Below are 16224 nucleotides of genomic sequence, written 5' to 3' on the forward strand. Positions count from 1 at the left end.
CCAGGATGGAGCCTGCTTGCCTTGGACCTTCTGTGCTGGCAGTGATGCTTTGCCCTCTCCCCCTGCACGTGCCTGGTTCTGCTCCTTCCCTTCACTGCCCTGCAAGCTGCAGCTGCCAGAGCCTCTCCCAGCTCCTGCTCCCCTCCTGCTTTGCCCGTGGCTGAGAAGTGATGCAAAAGCCAGCTACAAACAGCTGGGGGATTGACAGGACTCCTGGGAGCCTGAGAGTGGCTGAGCACCTCAGCACGATCCGGGTGCTCGTGCAGCCTCACGAGTTTGTGACATGGTGCAAAATACTGAGCAGTGTCCCGAGGCATGTGTGTGCTCTCACAGCAGGCAGGGATCAAATTCCCTTCTGCAGTGGTGCTGCTGCCTCCAGCAGGACAAGAACATTCTGTTTATTTTATTGGAAATGCTGTTAAAATGACAAATTCAACCACGATTCTCTCAGTTGAAGTGTGTAACTGTATTAAATTTTTTGGGGGGTTATATTGTCAGATAGTTGTTTCTAAAGTGCTTATACCAGAATCTGGATGACACACAGTAGTAAAACTAGAAACTTGAGAGGAACTTAATTTGAGAAAAGGCTCTGTTAGATCTGGCCATGTTCCTATTTTGCACCTACACATGTGGGGTGTTGAATTGCTCATCTTTGGGCTTTGCATTGCTGGTTCTTAGCCTGGCTGCTCCTGCACGCTCTGGTTTGGGTCTGGCTTCCAGCTGAGGGTGCTCCCTTATCACTGAGACATTGCTTCCCTCAGCTGACCTGAGCCCTGGCTGGTTCCTGCAGTGGTGGAATTGCACGGTTCTCTGGTTCACAAATTGCATGGGGCTGGGTGCACCCTGTCTCTAAACAGCCAGAATTGCAGAGGTGGAATGACTGTTATAACCAGGATAAGTAGGATTTGAAACAATTGAAGTTTAAATCTAAAGTTATGATGAAGCTCCAGCAAATAGAATTCACACAACAGGCTGCCTGCCTTTTATTTTTATGGCACCTTGAAGTGTGGGATGCTGCCAAGACACCAGACTGCCTTTCCCGGGTGCCAGCAGCATTAATGGGAACCTGGATATGGCTGAACACCCCTAAACTTCAGCATGGCCCCTGGATTCTGCCCTGGTGCTTGGAAGGCAGGCTGCTCCCTCTGTAGTCCCTCTTTCCCACAGCTGCGGCGCGTTGCTCTGCACATCCCTGAAGCTGTGGCTGGGCTGGCCGATCAGTGACCTTGTGAGGGGACACTAAACACCCATGGAGACGGTGACACGTTGCTCAGGCTGCTTCAGACTGGGCTCTCTGCTTCCCCAGTGCTTTGTTTTGGTCTCATTTTTAAATTTAAATGTCGGAGCATGAGGGCGGCCCGGCCCTGACGCGCTGCCCCTTGTGCCCCTCAGAACAACGACAACGAGACAGCGCTGCACTGCGCGGCCCAGCACGGCCACACCGAGGTGGTGAAGGTGCTGCTGGAGGAGCTCACCGACCCCACCATGCGCAACAACAAGTTCGAGACCCCCCTGGACCTGGCGGCGCTCTACGGGAGGCTGGAAGTGGTCAAGATGCTCTTGAACGCCCACCCCAACCTGCTGAGCTGCAACACTAAGAAGCACACCCCGCTGCACCTGGCAGCCAGGAACGGTCACAAAGCTGTGGTCCACGTCCTCCTGGATGCTGGCATGGACAGCAACTACCAGGTGTGTGCTGTGGCTGAGCGGGGCTGGGGGTTGGAGAGCTCCACCAATTCTCCTCGCAGAGGGAGCACTCGCAGGAGCTGAGGAGAGCTTCGTGTTCTGCTGGGCTGTCTCTGCAGCTCTGGGTTGCTCGGGGAGGCTGCCCGGAGGGACTCGGCTGCTGTGCATGCCTCACGCCTGCTCAGGGGCTGGGCAAAGCCCCAGACACAGAGTGAGAGAGACAAAGACCCTGTGGCCGTGCTGCCCTGCAGTGCTGCGAGCTCTTGATAGGCAAACGTGTCTCTTCCTATCAAGCCACTTGTGAATGTGCTGTTTTCACAGCAATGGCTTGGATGTGGGTCTTGTTTTTCCTTGTCAGGACACGACCTCTTGCCAAGCTGTAGAAGGCCCTTTCTTGGTGTCTCTGATGGAACCATCCCCATTTTTCCATCCCACATCCTCAGCATTGTAATAACGTTGACAGTCCGTCCTCAGCCATAGGTAGTGCTGCCCACACCTCGTGTACAACGCCGTGTATTTATTGCTTCTGTAACCCTCTAAGCCATGCCTCCCTCACCATTCCCTGCTGTCTGGCTTCATGCTATGTTTCCATTTAATTTGCAGACTGAGAAAGGCAGTGCTTTGCACGAAGCTGCTTTGTTTGGCAAGACAGATGTGGTACAAATATTGCTGGCTGCAGGTGAGAGAATGTTCCCCCTTTGAAGCACTAATGTGGTGATCCCTTCACCCAGAGCTTGAGGAAATCCCTTTCTAGTGCAGCAGGTTTCTCCATCCAGCTGTCAGAGCTCCTTGGAGCAGGATATAGCAGAAGTTGGCTCTTGGAGTTTGGCTTTAGATTTGTCTCTAGTGCCTTTTAGCTCCCCCCAGTGCTGATCACAAACGTGACTTGATGAAATACACAAACCTGCACATAGTTAGACAATATTCTTGCTTTTGCCCTCTGTACCCCTGTGGCCACAGGTATTGATGTGAACATAAAGGATAACAGAGGCCTGACTGCTCTGGACATTGTGAGGGAGCTTCCTTCCCAGAAAAGCCAGCACATAGCAGCTCTCATTGAAGGTGGGTAATGCAGCTCTGTCTCTGGGGAGGAGGGGAAAGCTTGGGGTGCTGCTTCTGCCAGGGCAGGTACAGGATGTGCTTTTCTAGACCTGGAGAGTGCTGAAATCAAGGCAGTTTCAGGATGTGTTGGAAGAACCAGTGCTGAAACACTGGGGTGAGCTTCTCCAGACCAAATGTTTGGAGGAGGACTTGGGGGGATTTAGGAGGATTAGCCCTTTGCTGAGAGAGTGTGGCGTGACTTTTACAGTTTAAATGGGCTTAATTGAGCTTTGTTTAGCTCACTTTAGAAGTTAATTAAAATTAAGGATAGCCTAAATCTGCTTGCAGAATGCAAAGTAACAGCTTTAGAAATGGTTCTGGTGCAACTCCCCTTTACGTGTCTGTGTAGGCAAATCACTGTCCACAGATCTCACATCCTGCTCCTCGCCTCCTTGTGAGGCTTGGGCATGGAATTTGCAGATGAGATTTACAGAAAAGGCCTTGATTACTTGTGTTTTATAAAGGAGCTTGGTCCATTGTGTCTGTCCAAATTCGGGAATGAAATGTGACATCTTGGCTAAATTCATACCTTGTAATTACGCTGTCTGCATTTCCTCTCAGCTGTGGGGAGGATCAGAAGGATTTGGAGCTGGGGTGTGTTATTCATGCTGAGCATTTGGGAGCTTTGCAGGTTCAAAGCACTTCTCAGACTTTTAACTAAGCTGTGCCTGTGAGGCTGGAATGTTTGAGCTTTATTCTGAAACTGAAGACAAAGATGGGCTTTAAAACTGAAGGTGTTGCAGATAAAGGCTGTTAGTTTTCCCCAGGAGGGAGCTGCTGTTGGATGTTGCATCAGCTGAATGTGTTTGGCTTTGCCTGTGGTTGGGGGCTGCAGCTGGAATTGGTTTCTCTTGTTATGACTCTGTTCAGTGATGGAGTTTGTATCTACAACACAAATTTGCTCCGTGACTCTGTGTCCGTGCAGCAGCTTTGCAGCTTTCTGATTAAAGACTCTGAAAGTTCAAAGAACCATCCCTACCCTTGTGCCTGTGATTAAAGAGGCCGCCTGCTTCTATTTTGGGATCTGAGCTGCAAGTTTTAATAATGTTGGTTTTGTTTTTTTTTGGACACTTAATAAGCTGACAGTTGGCCTTCCACCCACGAGGGAGGAAGTGCCATGTGCTGAAGGGGACAGAAAGCCAGATTGACGTGAGCTGACCCTGTCCCCCACCCCCCTTGCAGATTACACCGTTGGGAAGAAAAGTGCCAAAGCTGTGGAGAAATCTGCTCCAGCCCCGCTCGCCCCAGCCACCGACCCCTCAGGCCGGACGTCTCAGGGTGGGCATCACCAGCATTCCTCTCCCTGCCAGCACCATGCCAGGAGATCCAGGGGACAACCCCATCTGTCTCTTCCCCCTGCAGGTGACGTGGACAAAGCTGTCACGGAGCTGATCATGGATTTCGATGTGCACCCTGAAGAGGAGAGCCCCTATGAGGCTCTGTACAACGCCACGTCCTGCCACTCCCTGGACAGCCTGGCCAGCGGGAGGTCGTCCGACCGCGACTCTGGGAACAAGGAAGCTGAGCCCAGTGGCCTCAAAGCAGCTGCAGTCAGGCCTGTATGTAGCTCCCCCTGCTTGCTCTAGAGGCACAGGGGGCTGGCCTGCAGGGTGGGGTCTTGCAGCAGGCTGCCCAAGCTTGAGGAAGGCTTTAAATCCTTCCCTGACGTTGATGAGAGCAGGCAGGTGCCTCTCCTTCCTTACCCTGTTCACTGGGTTTGCCTAAAGCAAAAGAAATGAACTTAAAAGAAATTAACTTCATTTCTCCTTGTGTTGCATCCTTCTGTTTTCTGGCAGTGCACAGGTGCCAGTGAATCTTGGTCTGTCAGGAGATTACATTTTGCAGAAGGGCTGACTTCTTGTCCTGAAAAAAGTTCTGCAGACTTGTGTGGAGCATCTTCTCATGTCTCACTGCTTTACCACAGCTAAAGCTATCAGGAAATTATCTGTAATAACCTGTTGGAAAGTAATTGTCGGTGGAAGGGTTTGGTTTTTTTTTTGTGTATTACTTGCAGAGCTCTGTAGAGGGTACTCCAGGCTTTACAAAGCAGCACAGAGCTCCTGGAACTGTCCCCAGAGAAGTCTTCCTCACCTTCTGTCAGCTGCATCTGCTGCCCTGGTAGCACTCAGCAGGAAGGCTGCTGTGGGGCAGATGGGCCATGGGCCCTGCAGTGCTGGGTCAGCTTCAGGCTCTGTGTTCTGGTTGGTTTTCCAAAGCCTGCTCTGTGGAGGCCTTTTTGGACAAAAGGCAGAGCAGCAGTGAACAATTAAACTGCTGGGGGCACAGTAACCATGGTTCCCCTCTGTGCAAAGAGGTGCAGCCTTTGGCTTGTGCTGAGAGCAAGCAGAATAGAAATGAGACATAAGCTTTAGATGGTGCACATTTTGGGCAGATCTCTCTGGCAGTCCTGTTACTGGTCAGATCTTGTCACTGTCCTGTGCTGATGCTGAAATGAGCTCAGTTCTGTCACAAGTAAGGAAAGACAAGAGCTGAACTGCAGTGAAAGGAGAGCAGGAAGAGGGACATGCTGCAGTAGCTGGCTGGAGTTTGAGCAGTGCAGCTCTGCTGCTCCCTTTGCCATTAGATGGAGCTGTGGCTGGGCAGGAGGTGGCCCTGGGCTGTGCTCGGGACCAGGCAGCAGCCCCAGCTGCCCAGCTGCAATCCTGGCATATTGGAGGAGAGCAGTGCAGCTTATTTTCTTGATCCCTGGAGTTTTCCACTATAAAAAGGTGCCTCTGGGATCAGTTTCACTAAGCCACAAGCCCTTTATTCTGATCAGCTCGTTGCTCACTGCCCTGTGTAATGCTCTGGAGATGCTGGTTTGGGTCTGAGTGAGACCAGTGGGACCAGATCAGTGTCCTGAGGAAGAGGAGGAGGAAAGGCAGCAGCCATTGCCCAGCTCTGGGCTGTTAGGGCTAAACTTCTCCTCCACCCAGATTAATTTAAGAGGTTCTTGCTGCATCCACAGCAGTGGGGACATAGAGCTGGGGGGCAGAAGGGATGAGCTGACAGTGTCTGTCTCACCTGCAGAGAGAACGTCCTCCCCCGCCGGCCAAGCCCCCGCCTGATGAAGAGGAGGAGCAGAATGTGGAGAAGAAGACAGGCCACAGTGCTCCCAGTGAGGTACATGGGGCTTGCTCTGGGGTGTTTCATGGGAGAGTGGTTTAAACGTCAGTTTTAATAGTTTGGGAGGAGCCAAGGGTGCTGTTAGCTCCTGTGCTCGTTGGGCTGTGAATGTGAAGTATTCCCTCCACAGCACTGCTGCTGTCCCTTGCCATGGGAACTTCCTTTGTCTGGTTCTTCCAGGGCACCTCAGAGTTGACCTTCAGCCTTACTTTCCTATTCTTGGCTGAGAATTCCCTTAGGAAGAGATTTTTCTGACCCACGTTGGGATGTGGACCATTGCCCTCTAGTAATGATCCCACCACAGGCATCTTCAGCTGGACTGGAGCACAGAGGGGCTGGGAGTTCCTGCTTCCTCTGAGCTCCCAGCTGTGCAGGAGCTGTATGGGCTTGTGGGTCCCACTGACATGAGCAGGGATCAGGGCCTTGAATTCAGCTGAGGATCTGGCCCAGCATGTGTTAAAGCTGCAGGGGTCAGTGCATGTGAGCTGCATTCTGATGGAACTCGAGCTCTCCCATGTCACATTGCTGCTGCTGGGGCTTCCTGTTGCTCGTCTTATTCACCTGCTGTGAACCTCAGATGTAAGGACTCTGAGAGACACAGCTCTGGGAAACCACAAGTGTGCCTTGGCAACTTCTGCTGACACCCAGGAAAAGCTTCAAAGCAAATCCAAATGCTGTGGATTTCTGTGCTCTCCCAAAGGCAGTGGGTTGTGTGTGGAGCTCATGGAGCGTGTGCCACCTCTGCTGTCAGAGCAGGCTCTGCTTCTGCAGGTGCTTTCTTTGAGTGTGCTGATCTGCTGGAGTTCTGCAAGGCATAAATGAGCTCTGTTTTCTGGAGAGTGTCAAATCCACATGAGACAGGGGTGAACGTGGCCTGCTGTAGAAGAACTGACTGCAGAGAGGGAGTAAACTGTGAGCTGTGTGTGAACAGGAACTGGGATGTGACATTGTGGATTAATCCCTGCACTGCTGATCAAATGCAGGGGGTGGTACCCAGTCCTGTGCCTGGCTCTGGCAGAGGAGAGCTGGGCAGCAGGTCATGGAGTAATTGGGAAGCTGAACTTGTTTATGACAATAAACACGCGGGAGGGAAACGTGCCCTGGCCATTTCTGCTGAGCTTTCTTGCCATGTTTAATTATCAAACACCTGCTGTGCTGTCCTGCCTTTAATGGCTTTGGAAGCACAGTCCATTAAAGGGAATCTTGCTGGCAAATGGCAGAGTGACTTGCTGGGGAGACCTTGATTTGTGACCAACTTCAGTGACAAAACTTACAGGCAGCGTGTGGCTGCCTGGAAATGACCTTTTGGACACACTGATGAGGATTTTGGGGCTGATCCTTTCACTTTGCTTGTTCCTCCTGGCCTGCTCTGCTTTTCTGACTCTTGCCCATCTTTTATCACCTCTCCCTGGGCCAGGCAGGTGTGCACATGCTCCAGGAATGCTGTAAACATTCTGCTGCAGCATCCCAATCTGCCACCCTCTAGCCCTGCTCTGCCATTGGAGCCAGGACACTTAGTCATTGAGTGTTCTGGGGTTGGGCCAAACTCTACTTTTCCAAAGTAGTCTTTTTATTCCTTGCCAAGCTGGGGCTATCAGTCAAAACAGATGAGCATAAACAAGAAACTTCACTTTCATCACGGAAGAGCATTGGTACAAACAGGCAAAGGAGCTAATTGTTTGGAGGTGCTTAAGTGGTGCCTTTCACTATCTGCAGAAACCTTCTGGGTTTGGAGCTGAGTGAGAATCTGCACTGTCAAATTAAACTTCAGTTCCAGCTGTTTACTGCTTGTCTCCGGAAGGGAAGTGCAGATCAAGGACAAGGCGCCACGTTGGCTCCAGGAGTTTGGTCTGCAGCTCTGGGGAGGGAGAAGAGAGGAAGAGATGAGTTACCCTTTAAAAAGTCTGTCAAAGTCCTCTGCTGTGGATTAAGTACACCTTAAAGAGCATCCTCATTATTCACAGCATCTTATTTTTGGGCTTTGCTAGCAATGAACATTTTTACATGAAGAACTAAAAGCTGAATTGGGAGAAAGCTTTACTGGTGGTGTTGCTCCTGCTCACAAAGCCCACAGAGCAAGCAGGTTTCTCCAGCAATGATCTTTTGTTTTAAGTGAATTTGAACCTGGAGCTTGGAAGGATGAGAGATGGAGAAAATCAAGAGTCACCAGGTCTGTGAAAGTTCAGAGTAGAAGCTGGGAACTGTGTGCTGCTGGAGAGCTTCTGCCTTTGGTGCACTTAAAGAGGACAGCACAGGAATCATCATCCACAGGAATGTCAGGAGGGACCAGAGCCTGGCTGAAGGTCCAGGCTGCTGCTGTGCTAACAGGCTGCTGCTGGGCAGGATTTGTCCAAGATCACTGTCAAGAACCTCTTACCTGCTGTTCTGGTCTGACGGTTTTGTGCCACCATCTGGTCAGAGTTTTTCCCTAATTTGCTCATTATGAGCTCCTTCACCTGGAAAGGAGCAGATCTGCCTGGCAGATCCTGATAAAACAGGTAGAATAAATAAATATTTCCCATGCCAGACATGGCCCATTTCCTCCCATTGGGAAAGTCACATTAAAAGCCAGGTGGGTTCATGCAGAACAACACATGGATATCAGAATCCTCTGTGCTGCTGAGTCTTGGGTGCCTCTGCAAGACTCCTTTAAGCTTCCAGAGCTCCTGGCTGGGTTGCAGCAGGTGGGCACCAGTTTGCCCTTGGAGCAGCTCTGGTGCTTTCACTCTGGGGAGAAGCAGGAGGTGGGCTGTGCTCTGCTGGTGAGGCACTGGCAGGCCCAGGGCTCTGAGCAGTAGGAGCCCTCCCTGGAGGCACATTTTGTTCAGACCTGTTGTTCCCTGTCCTGGCAGCAGGTAGGGATTGTTTGGATTGTTTGCTTTCTGCCTTGGATTTGTCCCACTGTGGTTGGAGATAGTCACACATGGGGTCAGAGTGGTTTGGGCTGGAAGGGACCTTAAAGATCATCCAGTCCCAATGGGCTGGGGATACCTTCCACTCAGCCAGGATGCTCCAAGCCCTGGTCTTGAACACTTCCAGGGCATTCACAATTTTCTCTCATTCCGTGTCCCTCCCCAACTCTCTTGGAGCCTCTTAGGGTGCATTCCTGGGTCATGTTCAGCTCCTGGGACAGGTTTGCATCAGTCTGCCAGGGTCTGGCCAGGAGATGGTGCTGAAAGGCAGCTGACTGTGCTGGCAGGGTGCCCTGGTGGCCAGTTACCCCCTTCAGCACTGGCATGGCACACGAGGGTATCCAGTGCCCATCATCCTTGGCATCAGTGCAGACCAGCACGTGTGAGAGCAGCACGACTTGTCTGGATCCTGCACCAAAACCTCATCCCTGCACATGGCTGGTGGCTTTCCAGAGCAGCTCAGGGAGAGTCTGCCAGGGTTGCAAACCAGCTCTAAGTAGAGGCTTTGGGGGATTTAAATGAGCACAATCACTGCTGCACATCCTGAAGTTAAACTGAGTTCATACAGTGCTGCCTGAGGACTCTTTAGTTCTGAATATGCCATACATCCTGAGGTCAGAAATGCAGATCTGAGAGGGTGGCAGGGATTTGGGCTTTTGTTCTTTCCAGCCCTGTCCTAATAGGGCCAGCAGCTAAAAAGTGAATGACTGTGCAAATTCCAATAGCAACAGCGAGTCTGAGGTGGGATGAGCAGGAACAACGCTCTCAGCTCTTTTCCCTCTCCAGGCTGTCTGCAGCCCTTGCTCAGTTGGTCAGTGCTGGAAAGCTGTCAGCAGCCTGAAATACTAAAAACTAAAGGAGTTTGGGTGGGGTTTTTTTGAGGGGGTTAAAAAAACCCAAAGGGGAATATTGCATTTTGGCTCACACTTCGCAGTGAAGGTATCGCCTCTGCCAATTCTTTGCTTAACCCCTGGCTTAGAGGCTGTGGGGTTTATGCTGGGACAAAGCATTGCTTTGCAGAGCACCACATTGTGCTGTTCTTCATTAGGCCTCTGCTGCCCGGGGGAAGAGCAGGGGAAGTGGAGCTGAGGAAGAGGAACACCCCTACGAGCTGTTGCTTACAGCAGAAACTAAAAAGCCGGTTGCAGTGGACAGGAAAACAAAAGGTGAGTGACCATCCAAAAAGCAGAGCTGTTTGCTTGCATGTGCTTCAGGAAAGCATGAGGGCAGAGGGCAAGTGGAACAATGAAAGTCTCTGCTGGGTGGGGGCTGGAGGGTGATTGTTGTGTTTCCTGGTGATCTCTGTGTAAAGGAGAGCTCTGAGCGTTCCTGTACAGAGTGTACACAGAGGAAGGGCAGCTCCACTGTAGGACTGTTCAGAGATTGCAAGGATCTGCTCCGTGACCTCAGAAATGTCCAAATCTCATGCCTGGCCAAGCAAAGGCAGAGGGTGAGAGGCTGGAGGCTGTGCCTCTGCCAGGGAAGATGAGCAACACGAGTGTTCCAGTGAGCCGTGTTCTCCATCCAGCTGGCGCTGCAGGTTTCTGCTATCCTGCTGTAAAATCAACATCCTGCTCTGTGTTAGAGCTAATTTGAGATGGAAACTAACAGAGGAGGAAAACAAAAATGTGTAGAGCGAGAACTAGAACTGTCTGAGAGCACGGGGTACACAGGTTGATATTGAGGCAATTTCTACTCCCTGTGAAGGACTTTTGAGTTTTACAAAGCATCTGGGAACACCTTGTCTCTTGTGTTTGGCTGTTGTTGGCTTTTTGGCTTTCCTTCAACAATAACAACAAAAGATTTGTTTAGAGTGAAAAGATTTCCGCTTTATGCAGAAGTCCTGAGCAGGAATTTGGGTGGATTTAGTTTGGGTTCTCACACTGGGACCCCTCTCCCTCTGAGGATGGACAGGGCTAACAAGGACTTGAGGTGATGTCTCACTGACTGCTTTGTCAGACCTGCAGCTTTTGTCCCCTCCTTGCAGCATGATAGCTATCCTTGCTCGGGTCCTGCTGCTCTCCTGGGTGGCACAAGAGGTCATTGTGTTCCCACCAGCACTTGCCAAAGCCCCTCACTGCCAGAGGCAAGTTTTGAGAGCTTTTCAGGTTGGTGCTTTGCAGTCTGGGCCAGGAACAGTCCTTGGGCAACAGCCACTGAGCAATAGGCTTTCATCAGTGGGCAGCTATTGCTGGTTATTCCAACAGCACTCCTTCCCCTGGCTGTGCTGTCCAGGCTTGATTGGTAGGGTGGAGGTATGTCCTAATTATGTGTCAGCTTAAAATAAAACCTCAGAGTAAGGCAGCTGCCTGTTCTTGATGCAGATCTCTTCCCCTGAACTCCTGAAGGCAGGAGAGGTTGCAGGAAGATTTTTATGGATCCAGAGCAGAGTCCCATCTTTTGATGTACAGTTGGAAAGATCAAAGCTGTGACTTCATGGTTTGCACTCCATGGAAAGTGTTGGTAACAAGCCTGGAGCTCTTCCCACTGTTACAGTGGGAGAAATCCAAGGATGCAGTTGAGTTTTTCCTCATCTTCCCTGTTTTTCCCATTCTTTAAATGCAGTCAGCACTGTGGCTGATGGTGAGGGGAGAAGATAAATTTAAGGAGTGGCAGAATTAAACTTAAGAGTTGAGGGAGAGACCAAAGCCTTACTTGGGGTGTTGGAGAATTTTCCCACCTCTGGGTCGGAGGAGTCCTGGAGCATCAAAGGCAGCAGCTCAATCCCAAGGCACAGAACAGGCTGAAGCATGGCTTTGAACTGCTCCTTGGCTCTCAGTCTGAGGGTCTGGCCTTCTGGATGAGTTCTGGAGCAGCCTTTGGTCAGGAGAGGAGGGCTGGGGTTCTTGTGGCTGTTGAAAGGGCGTTTCAGGGCAGCAGAAAGGCTGAATTTCAGGCACGTGGGTTTAATGGTGCCTTTCATCTGTGATAGCTGCCTTTGTTCCTCTGGCTGCCAGTTGTCCTGTGTCCAGCCAGCAGATGAATGTGGCATTATCCACTGGCTTTGGTGGCCTTTGTGTGTGTTAGAGCAGCCTGCTGTCACATGCTGGAGCACTGGGGGAAGCTGGCCTCATGTTTTGGGCAGAGTATCAGAAGTGGTTTAAGCCAAATGCTCTCCCATCCACTTGGGTGTGCAGTCACATGCCTGAAGTCAGGACACTCAGGCCCTGTAGCAGGGTGTGAAAAAAAAGGCAAAAGAGGAGGAATGTGTGTGGAGTGACCAGGAGGAGACTTTTCAGCTCCTGCCTCCAGAGAGACCTAATGGAGGGTGAAAAGAGTTGAGTTTTGACCTGTTTGGCTTCTCAGGAGTCACACCCAGGTGTTGTCAGCAGTGACCAGTGCAGGTAGGACTAACTTGGTGCCTTCTGGTAGTTATTACAAACTGATACTTGTTGAGGTTGTGCTGCTTCCATAGGAGGTCCAGCTCGAAGTCCCCACTTTGCCCTTCCTCCTGTAAGAGATTTTCTGTGTGGTTATACTGGTTCAGCCAGCACAGTGTGACTGTGCTGCTGACCAGAGAGCTGGAATGAGCCAGCAATAAAGTCAGAACACACTGCAGAGAGATTGAAAGGAACTCTTTTCTGAGAGCCAGAATATGGCTGCTGAAACAGCAGGGTGGACATTGCTGTGGGGGTTCTGTGGGGACACTTGGTTATTGCAGGCAGAGGTTTGGGGACAGCTCTTGGTTTGCTGTGAGATGAAGGACAATGCAAACCCACAGCCTCTGTGTCCTCACGTGGTGTTACTGTGGACAGAGGACAGACTTGTGTCCCACATCCCGGGCCCAAGCCTGTGTTTCTGCTGTCTTGGTGCTGTGCAGAATCACATTAATGATCTCTCTAAGCAGGCCAGTGTCTCATTGCCCTTTCTGAAGAGGGGAGTGCAAAAAAGCACAAACTGAGGTGAATAAACTCTGTCTGGAATGACTGAGCTGGGTGAGGTTACCACAGGAGTGTGCCATCCTCAGCTGGGCTCCCCACGAGCTAGCTGGCTCTGGAATGGCCTGTGCTTCAGCTCTGTTGTAGGTGAAGGATATTTTTGCACCCCTCAAGGCCAGCTTCTTCCTCTAGCCTTCTGTTTCACAGGAGGGAGATTGTCCTGCTCCTCACTTGACAAATTCTGGCATGATGTAACACAGGCAGCCTTTTCCACGTGCAGATCAGAGGCTGCTGTATGCCCTCACTAATTTTAAGGTTGGGGAGCTTGAGCAGGCAGCAGCTGCAGGAACAGCTTCATTCTCCTAATCCAGGGTTGTGAGACAAATCCTGCTGTTGATATAGAGGGAAAGAAATCCAGTGGAGGCAGGGTGGTTACAGCTTAGTGTGGAGTGTTCAGGGAGGTGCTTCATATCTGGAGTCCTCAGGCTGCTGGCAGGGAAGCCCTTACTGGAATTCTGCCTGGGATGCAGGCAGTCTGTACCCAGGAAGGGCTCCTGGTCCCAGGAAGGGTTGGGAGCAGCCTCTCCTGTGGGTGAGACCTGCATCAGGCTGGGGCTGGAAAAGGCAGGATCTGTCAAATGATCTGTGCTGGGGGTAAAATCAGTGAAGGGAGTGAAATCCGTGAAGGGAGCTGGGCAGAAGTGCCTGTGCTAGGGACCCTTTCTGAGTGTAACTCACATCAAACTGGAGGGGGGTGATTCTTTCAGATCCCCTGAAAGGAGAGGCCTGGAGAGCCCTGCATGTTCCTGCTCTGTGCACCTCAGTGACAAAAAGACTGAGATGACTTTCTACATTAGTTCTTCTGTCTGCAGCTTTCAGAGCAGGCTCTGAAATGTCTCCTTCAAGATGTTTCTCACAATTTCTGAGCAAGTGCTGTTGCCCTCGCTCCCTTCCTTCCCTGGCAGCTGCCCTGTGTTTCAGAGTCCCTCTTAGCTCTCAGATGAGTGGGTGGCTGGGATTCCTGTCCAACAGGAGCCCTTTTGTGAGGTGCTGGAGCTGGATTTGGAGCACTTTGTTCTGGCTGGACTCAAGTGTTACAGCACGTGGCACAAACTTTGGCCAGCCTCCTCTCTGCCTGCAGCAGAAATGTCAGTAAAGGTTCAGCTGGGGCATGGAAGAAATGGTTTCCAAGGAAGGGAAGAGGTTGGGAGAAAAACTGCAGAAGTTTTTCTTTCCTCACAGGTTTATGTGACTGTCTTGCTCACCTCTCTGTGGCTTTGCATTAGTACCAGTCTGTCCTGTGAATGCAGCACATCTGATCTCCTCTGAGGTTCATCCTCTGAGGTTTCTCTCCAGCACTGGAGCTTCAGAGCTTTATGCAAAGTAGCTGGGGCTAGTCTGGCCTTGTAATCTGGGGTGCTGCTGCTGGTGCCTCTCAGCCAGCACTGGGACCTGCCTCCCCCTTGGCAGCTCCAGTCACAGAACTGGTGGTTTGTGTGCCTGTGCAAGAGAGTCAACAACTACTTCACTGTCCTGGAATCTCTAACTCATAGGATCCAGGATGAGATAATCCCTCACATCACTTGATCCCAGTGAGGGCTGTGGCTGCTCCTGGCCTTCCTGTGCCTGCGAGAGGATTCACCATCCTCATCAGGCATGGGGTACCTGGGACCCCCACAGAAAAGCAAATAATTAATTCCGCCCTTTCCTGTCCAGTTCTGGTGAGGACAGACCACAAATCCCAGTGGGTATTGGTGTTTGAAAATCCCCTGGTGAGGCTTGGTGCTGGAAAGGTGCTGGGAGCTGAGCTGGGCTCTCTGCTGCTGCTAGCAGGCTGCTTTAGTGGAACTCACTGTTTTGCTCACGGAAAGGAGGGTTCCTTTGCCTTGGCTTCCCAGAGCTGCTGTCTGCAAAGCAGTGATTTCCTCTTCAGATCCAAACATCCTCCCTGCCCTTCAGAGCCTCATTATCGGAGCGTTTCGCTGTATTGTTCCTTTGCAGTATCAATTTTTAGTTCTCAGACTGAAGAGTTTCTTCAGCACTAAATGGAAGCAGTTAAAATTCACAAGCAATGCTGAGAGGGTGAAGGAATCCTAGGAAACCAAAGTTAGACTTGTTAGCTTGACAAAGTTTTGCTTCTGCAGTTGAACTGCTCGTTCAGCTGTGACAAAGGTGAGTGCATGTTTGTGTGTGTGTGTGCACGCTCAGCACTTGGGATCAGTCAATTCTTCATGGTTTATGCAGGACCCTGGTACCTGATATTAAGGTTGCTGGGGCAGGAGGAGCTGGGAGCCAGTGTCACATTTCTGGGGCAGCCAGTGCTCCACCAGCTCTGACCACTCTGTGCTCAGTTCATTGCAAAAGAGACTTTTTGCTCAAACTTTTTTTCCTTGCATAAACTGTTTACTTCTCTCCCCTGAGCAGGGAGGAGAGGTTAAACTCGGAAGCCACCAGGGAGGGAAGCAGTGGGTTTTTTTGGGAGCGGATTTTGGAACTCGCAGGTCGGTTGCAGTCCAGGCGTTTTCCCACCCTGCAGCCCGTGCCAAGAGCCGGGCGCGCGGCTCTAAATAACGCTTTGGCCTTTATGGAAAGGGATCAGATGTTCCAGGAGCCTCCGTCCCTGCTGCTCCCACCTCACTTGCTCTCTCTGCAGGATATAGTTAGCACTTCTCCTGGCCTTATATAGCAAGGCCTGATAGTTAGTGTTAACAGGAATAAAAAACACGGAGAGCTGCCAGATTGCGTAAATCGGGCCAGTGTTTGGAATTTCATAAATGCCATGACTTCGGGTACAAGTCGAGCACGCGGAACAATACGGAACTGTTCCCTCTTTAGATCTCTCCCTCCCTTGCTGAGGGAGAGAGCTGGAATTTTGCTGCTGCTTCTTCCATGTTTTTAACTTCCCCCTCCTCTCTGCTTTCATCCCCTCGAAGACCACAGGAGGAGCAGCGGCGGCCGCAGCCAGGACTCTGCTGAGAGCCAGGACATCCAGGTGCCAGAGCAGTTTTCAGGCTTGCTCCACGGCTCTTCGCCAATCTGCGAGATAAGCGAGGACCCTTTCAGGCTCGCTTCCTCCGAGGAGAAGGGGGACGCGGAAGCCACGAGCCACCCCACTGCTATGCAGCTGGAGGATGCTGAGCTAGCCTCGTCGGGAGCAGCTCGGAGCAGCCCCCCGGACCCCACGCAGACCGTGGTGTACGCCACGGTGCAGCACGTCAGCCGGGCGGATCCCGCCGCCGCCGGCACGCCCCACGTGCAGCAGCAGCAGCACCCCGGCGCTGCTGAGCCAGAGGGGGACAGAGCTGTGGGCAGAGCCCACCCGGGCAGCAAGCCCAAAGCCGAGCTCAAGCTCAGCCGCAGCTTGTCCAAGTCGGACTCGGACCTGCTGACCTGCTCCCCGACGGAGGACGATGCCATGGGGAGCCGCAGCGAATCGCTCTCCAACTGCAGCACCGGCAAGAAGCGGCTGGAGAAGTCCCCGTCCTTCGCTTCCGAGTGGGATGAGGTAAGGCTGAGCTTGC

At 51.7% G+C, this 16224-nt stretch overlaps 1 protein-coding gene across 8 annotated transcripts in view; it reads left to right on the forward strand.

The window, feature by feature from the left end:
- ANKS1A (ankyrin repeat and sterile alpha motif domain containing 1A) overlaps positions 1 to 16224 on the forward strand; it is a 74177-nt gene that overhangs the window by 22383 nt on the left and 35570 nt on the right. For 7 of the 8 annotated variants that reach the window (XM_064399073.1, XM_064399064.1, XM_064399065.1 and 4 more), the window contains 8 exons: positions 1393 to 1689; positions 2290 to 2365; positions 2647 to 2748; positions 3970 to 4065; positions 4150 to 4346; positions 5818 to 5910; positions 9874 to 9991; positions 15637 to 16208. In XM_064399073.1, the coding sequence (XP_064255143.1) occupies positions 1393 to 1689; positions 2290 to 2365; positions 2647 to 2748; positions 3970 to 4065; positions 4150 to 4346; positions 5818 to 5910; positions 9874 to 9991; positions 15637 to 16208 (1551 nt within the window). The remainder of the gene's footprint in view (positions 1 to 1392; positions 1690 to 2289; positions 2366 to 2646; positions 2749 to 3969; positions 4066 to 4149; positions 4347 to 5817; positions 5911 to 9873; positions 9992 to 15636; positions 16209 to 16224) is intronic. The other variant, XM_064399069.1, reaches the window with a different exon arrangement.

Source organism: Passer domesticus, chromosome 25 (assembly GCF_036417665.1).
Source record: "Passer domesticus isolate bPasDom1 chromosome 25, bPasDom1.hap1, whole genome shotgun sequence".
In the NCBI taxonomy this organism is placed as follows: Eukaryota; Metazoa; Chordata; class Aves; order Passeriformes; family Passeridae; genus Passer; species Passer domesticus.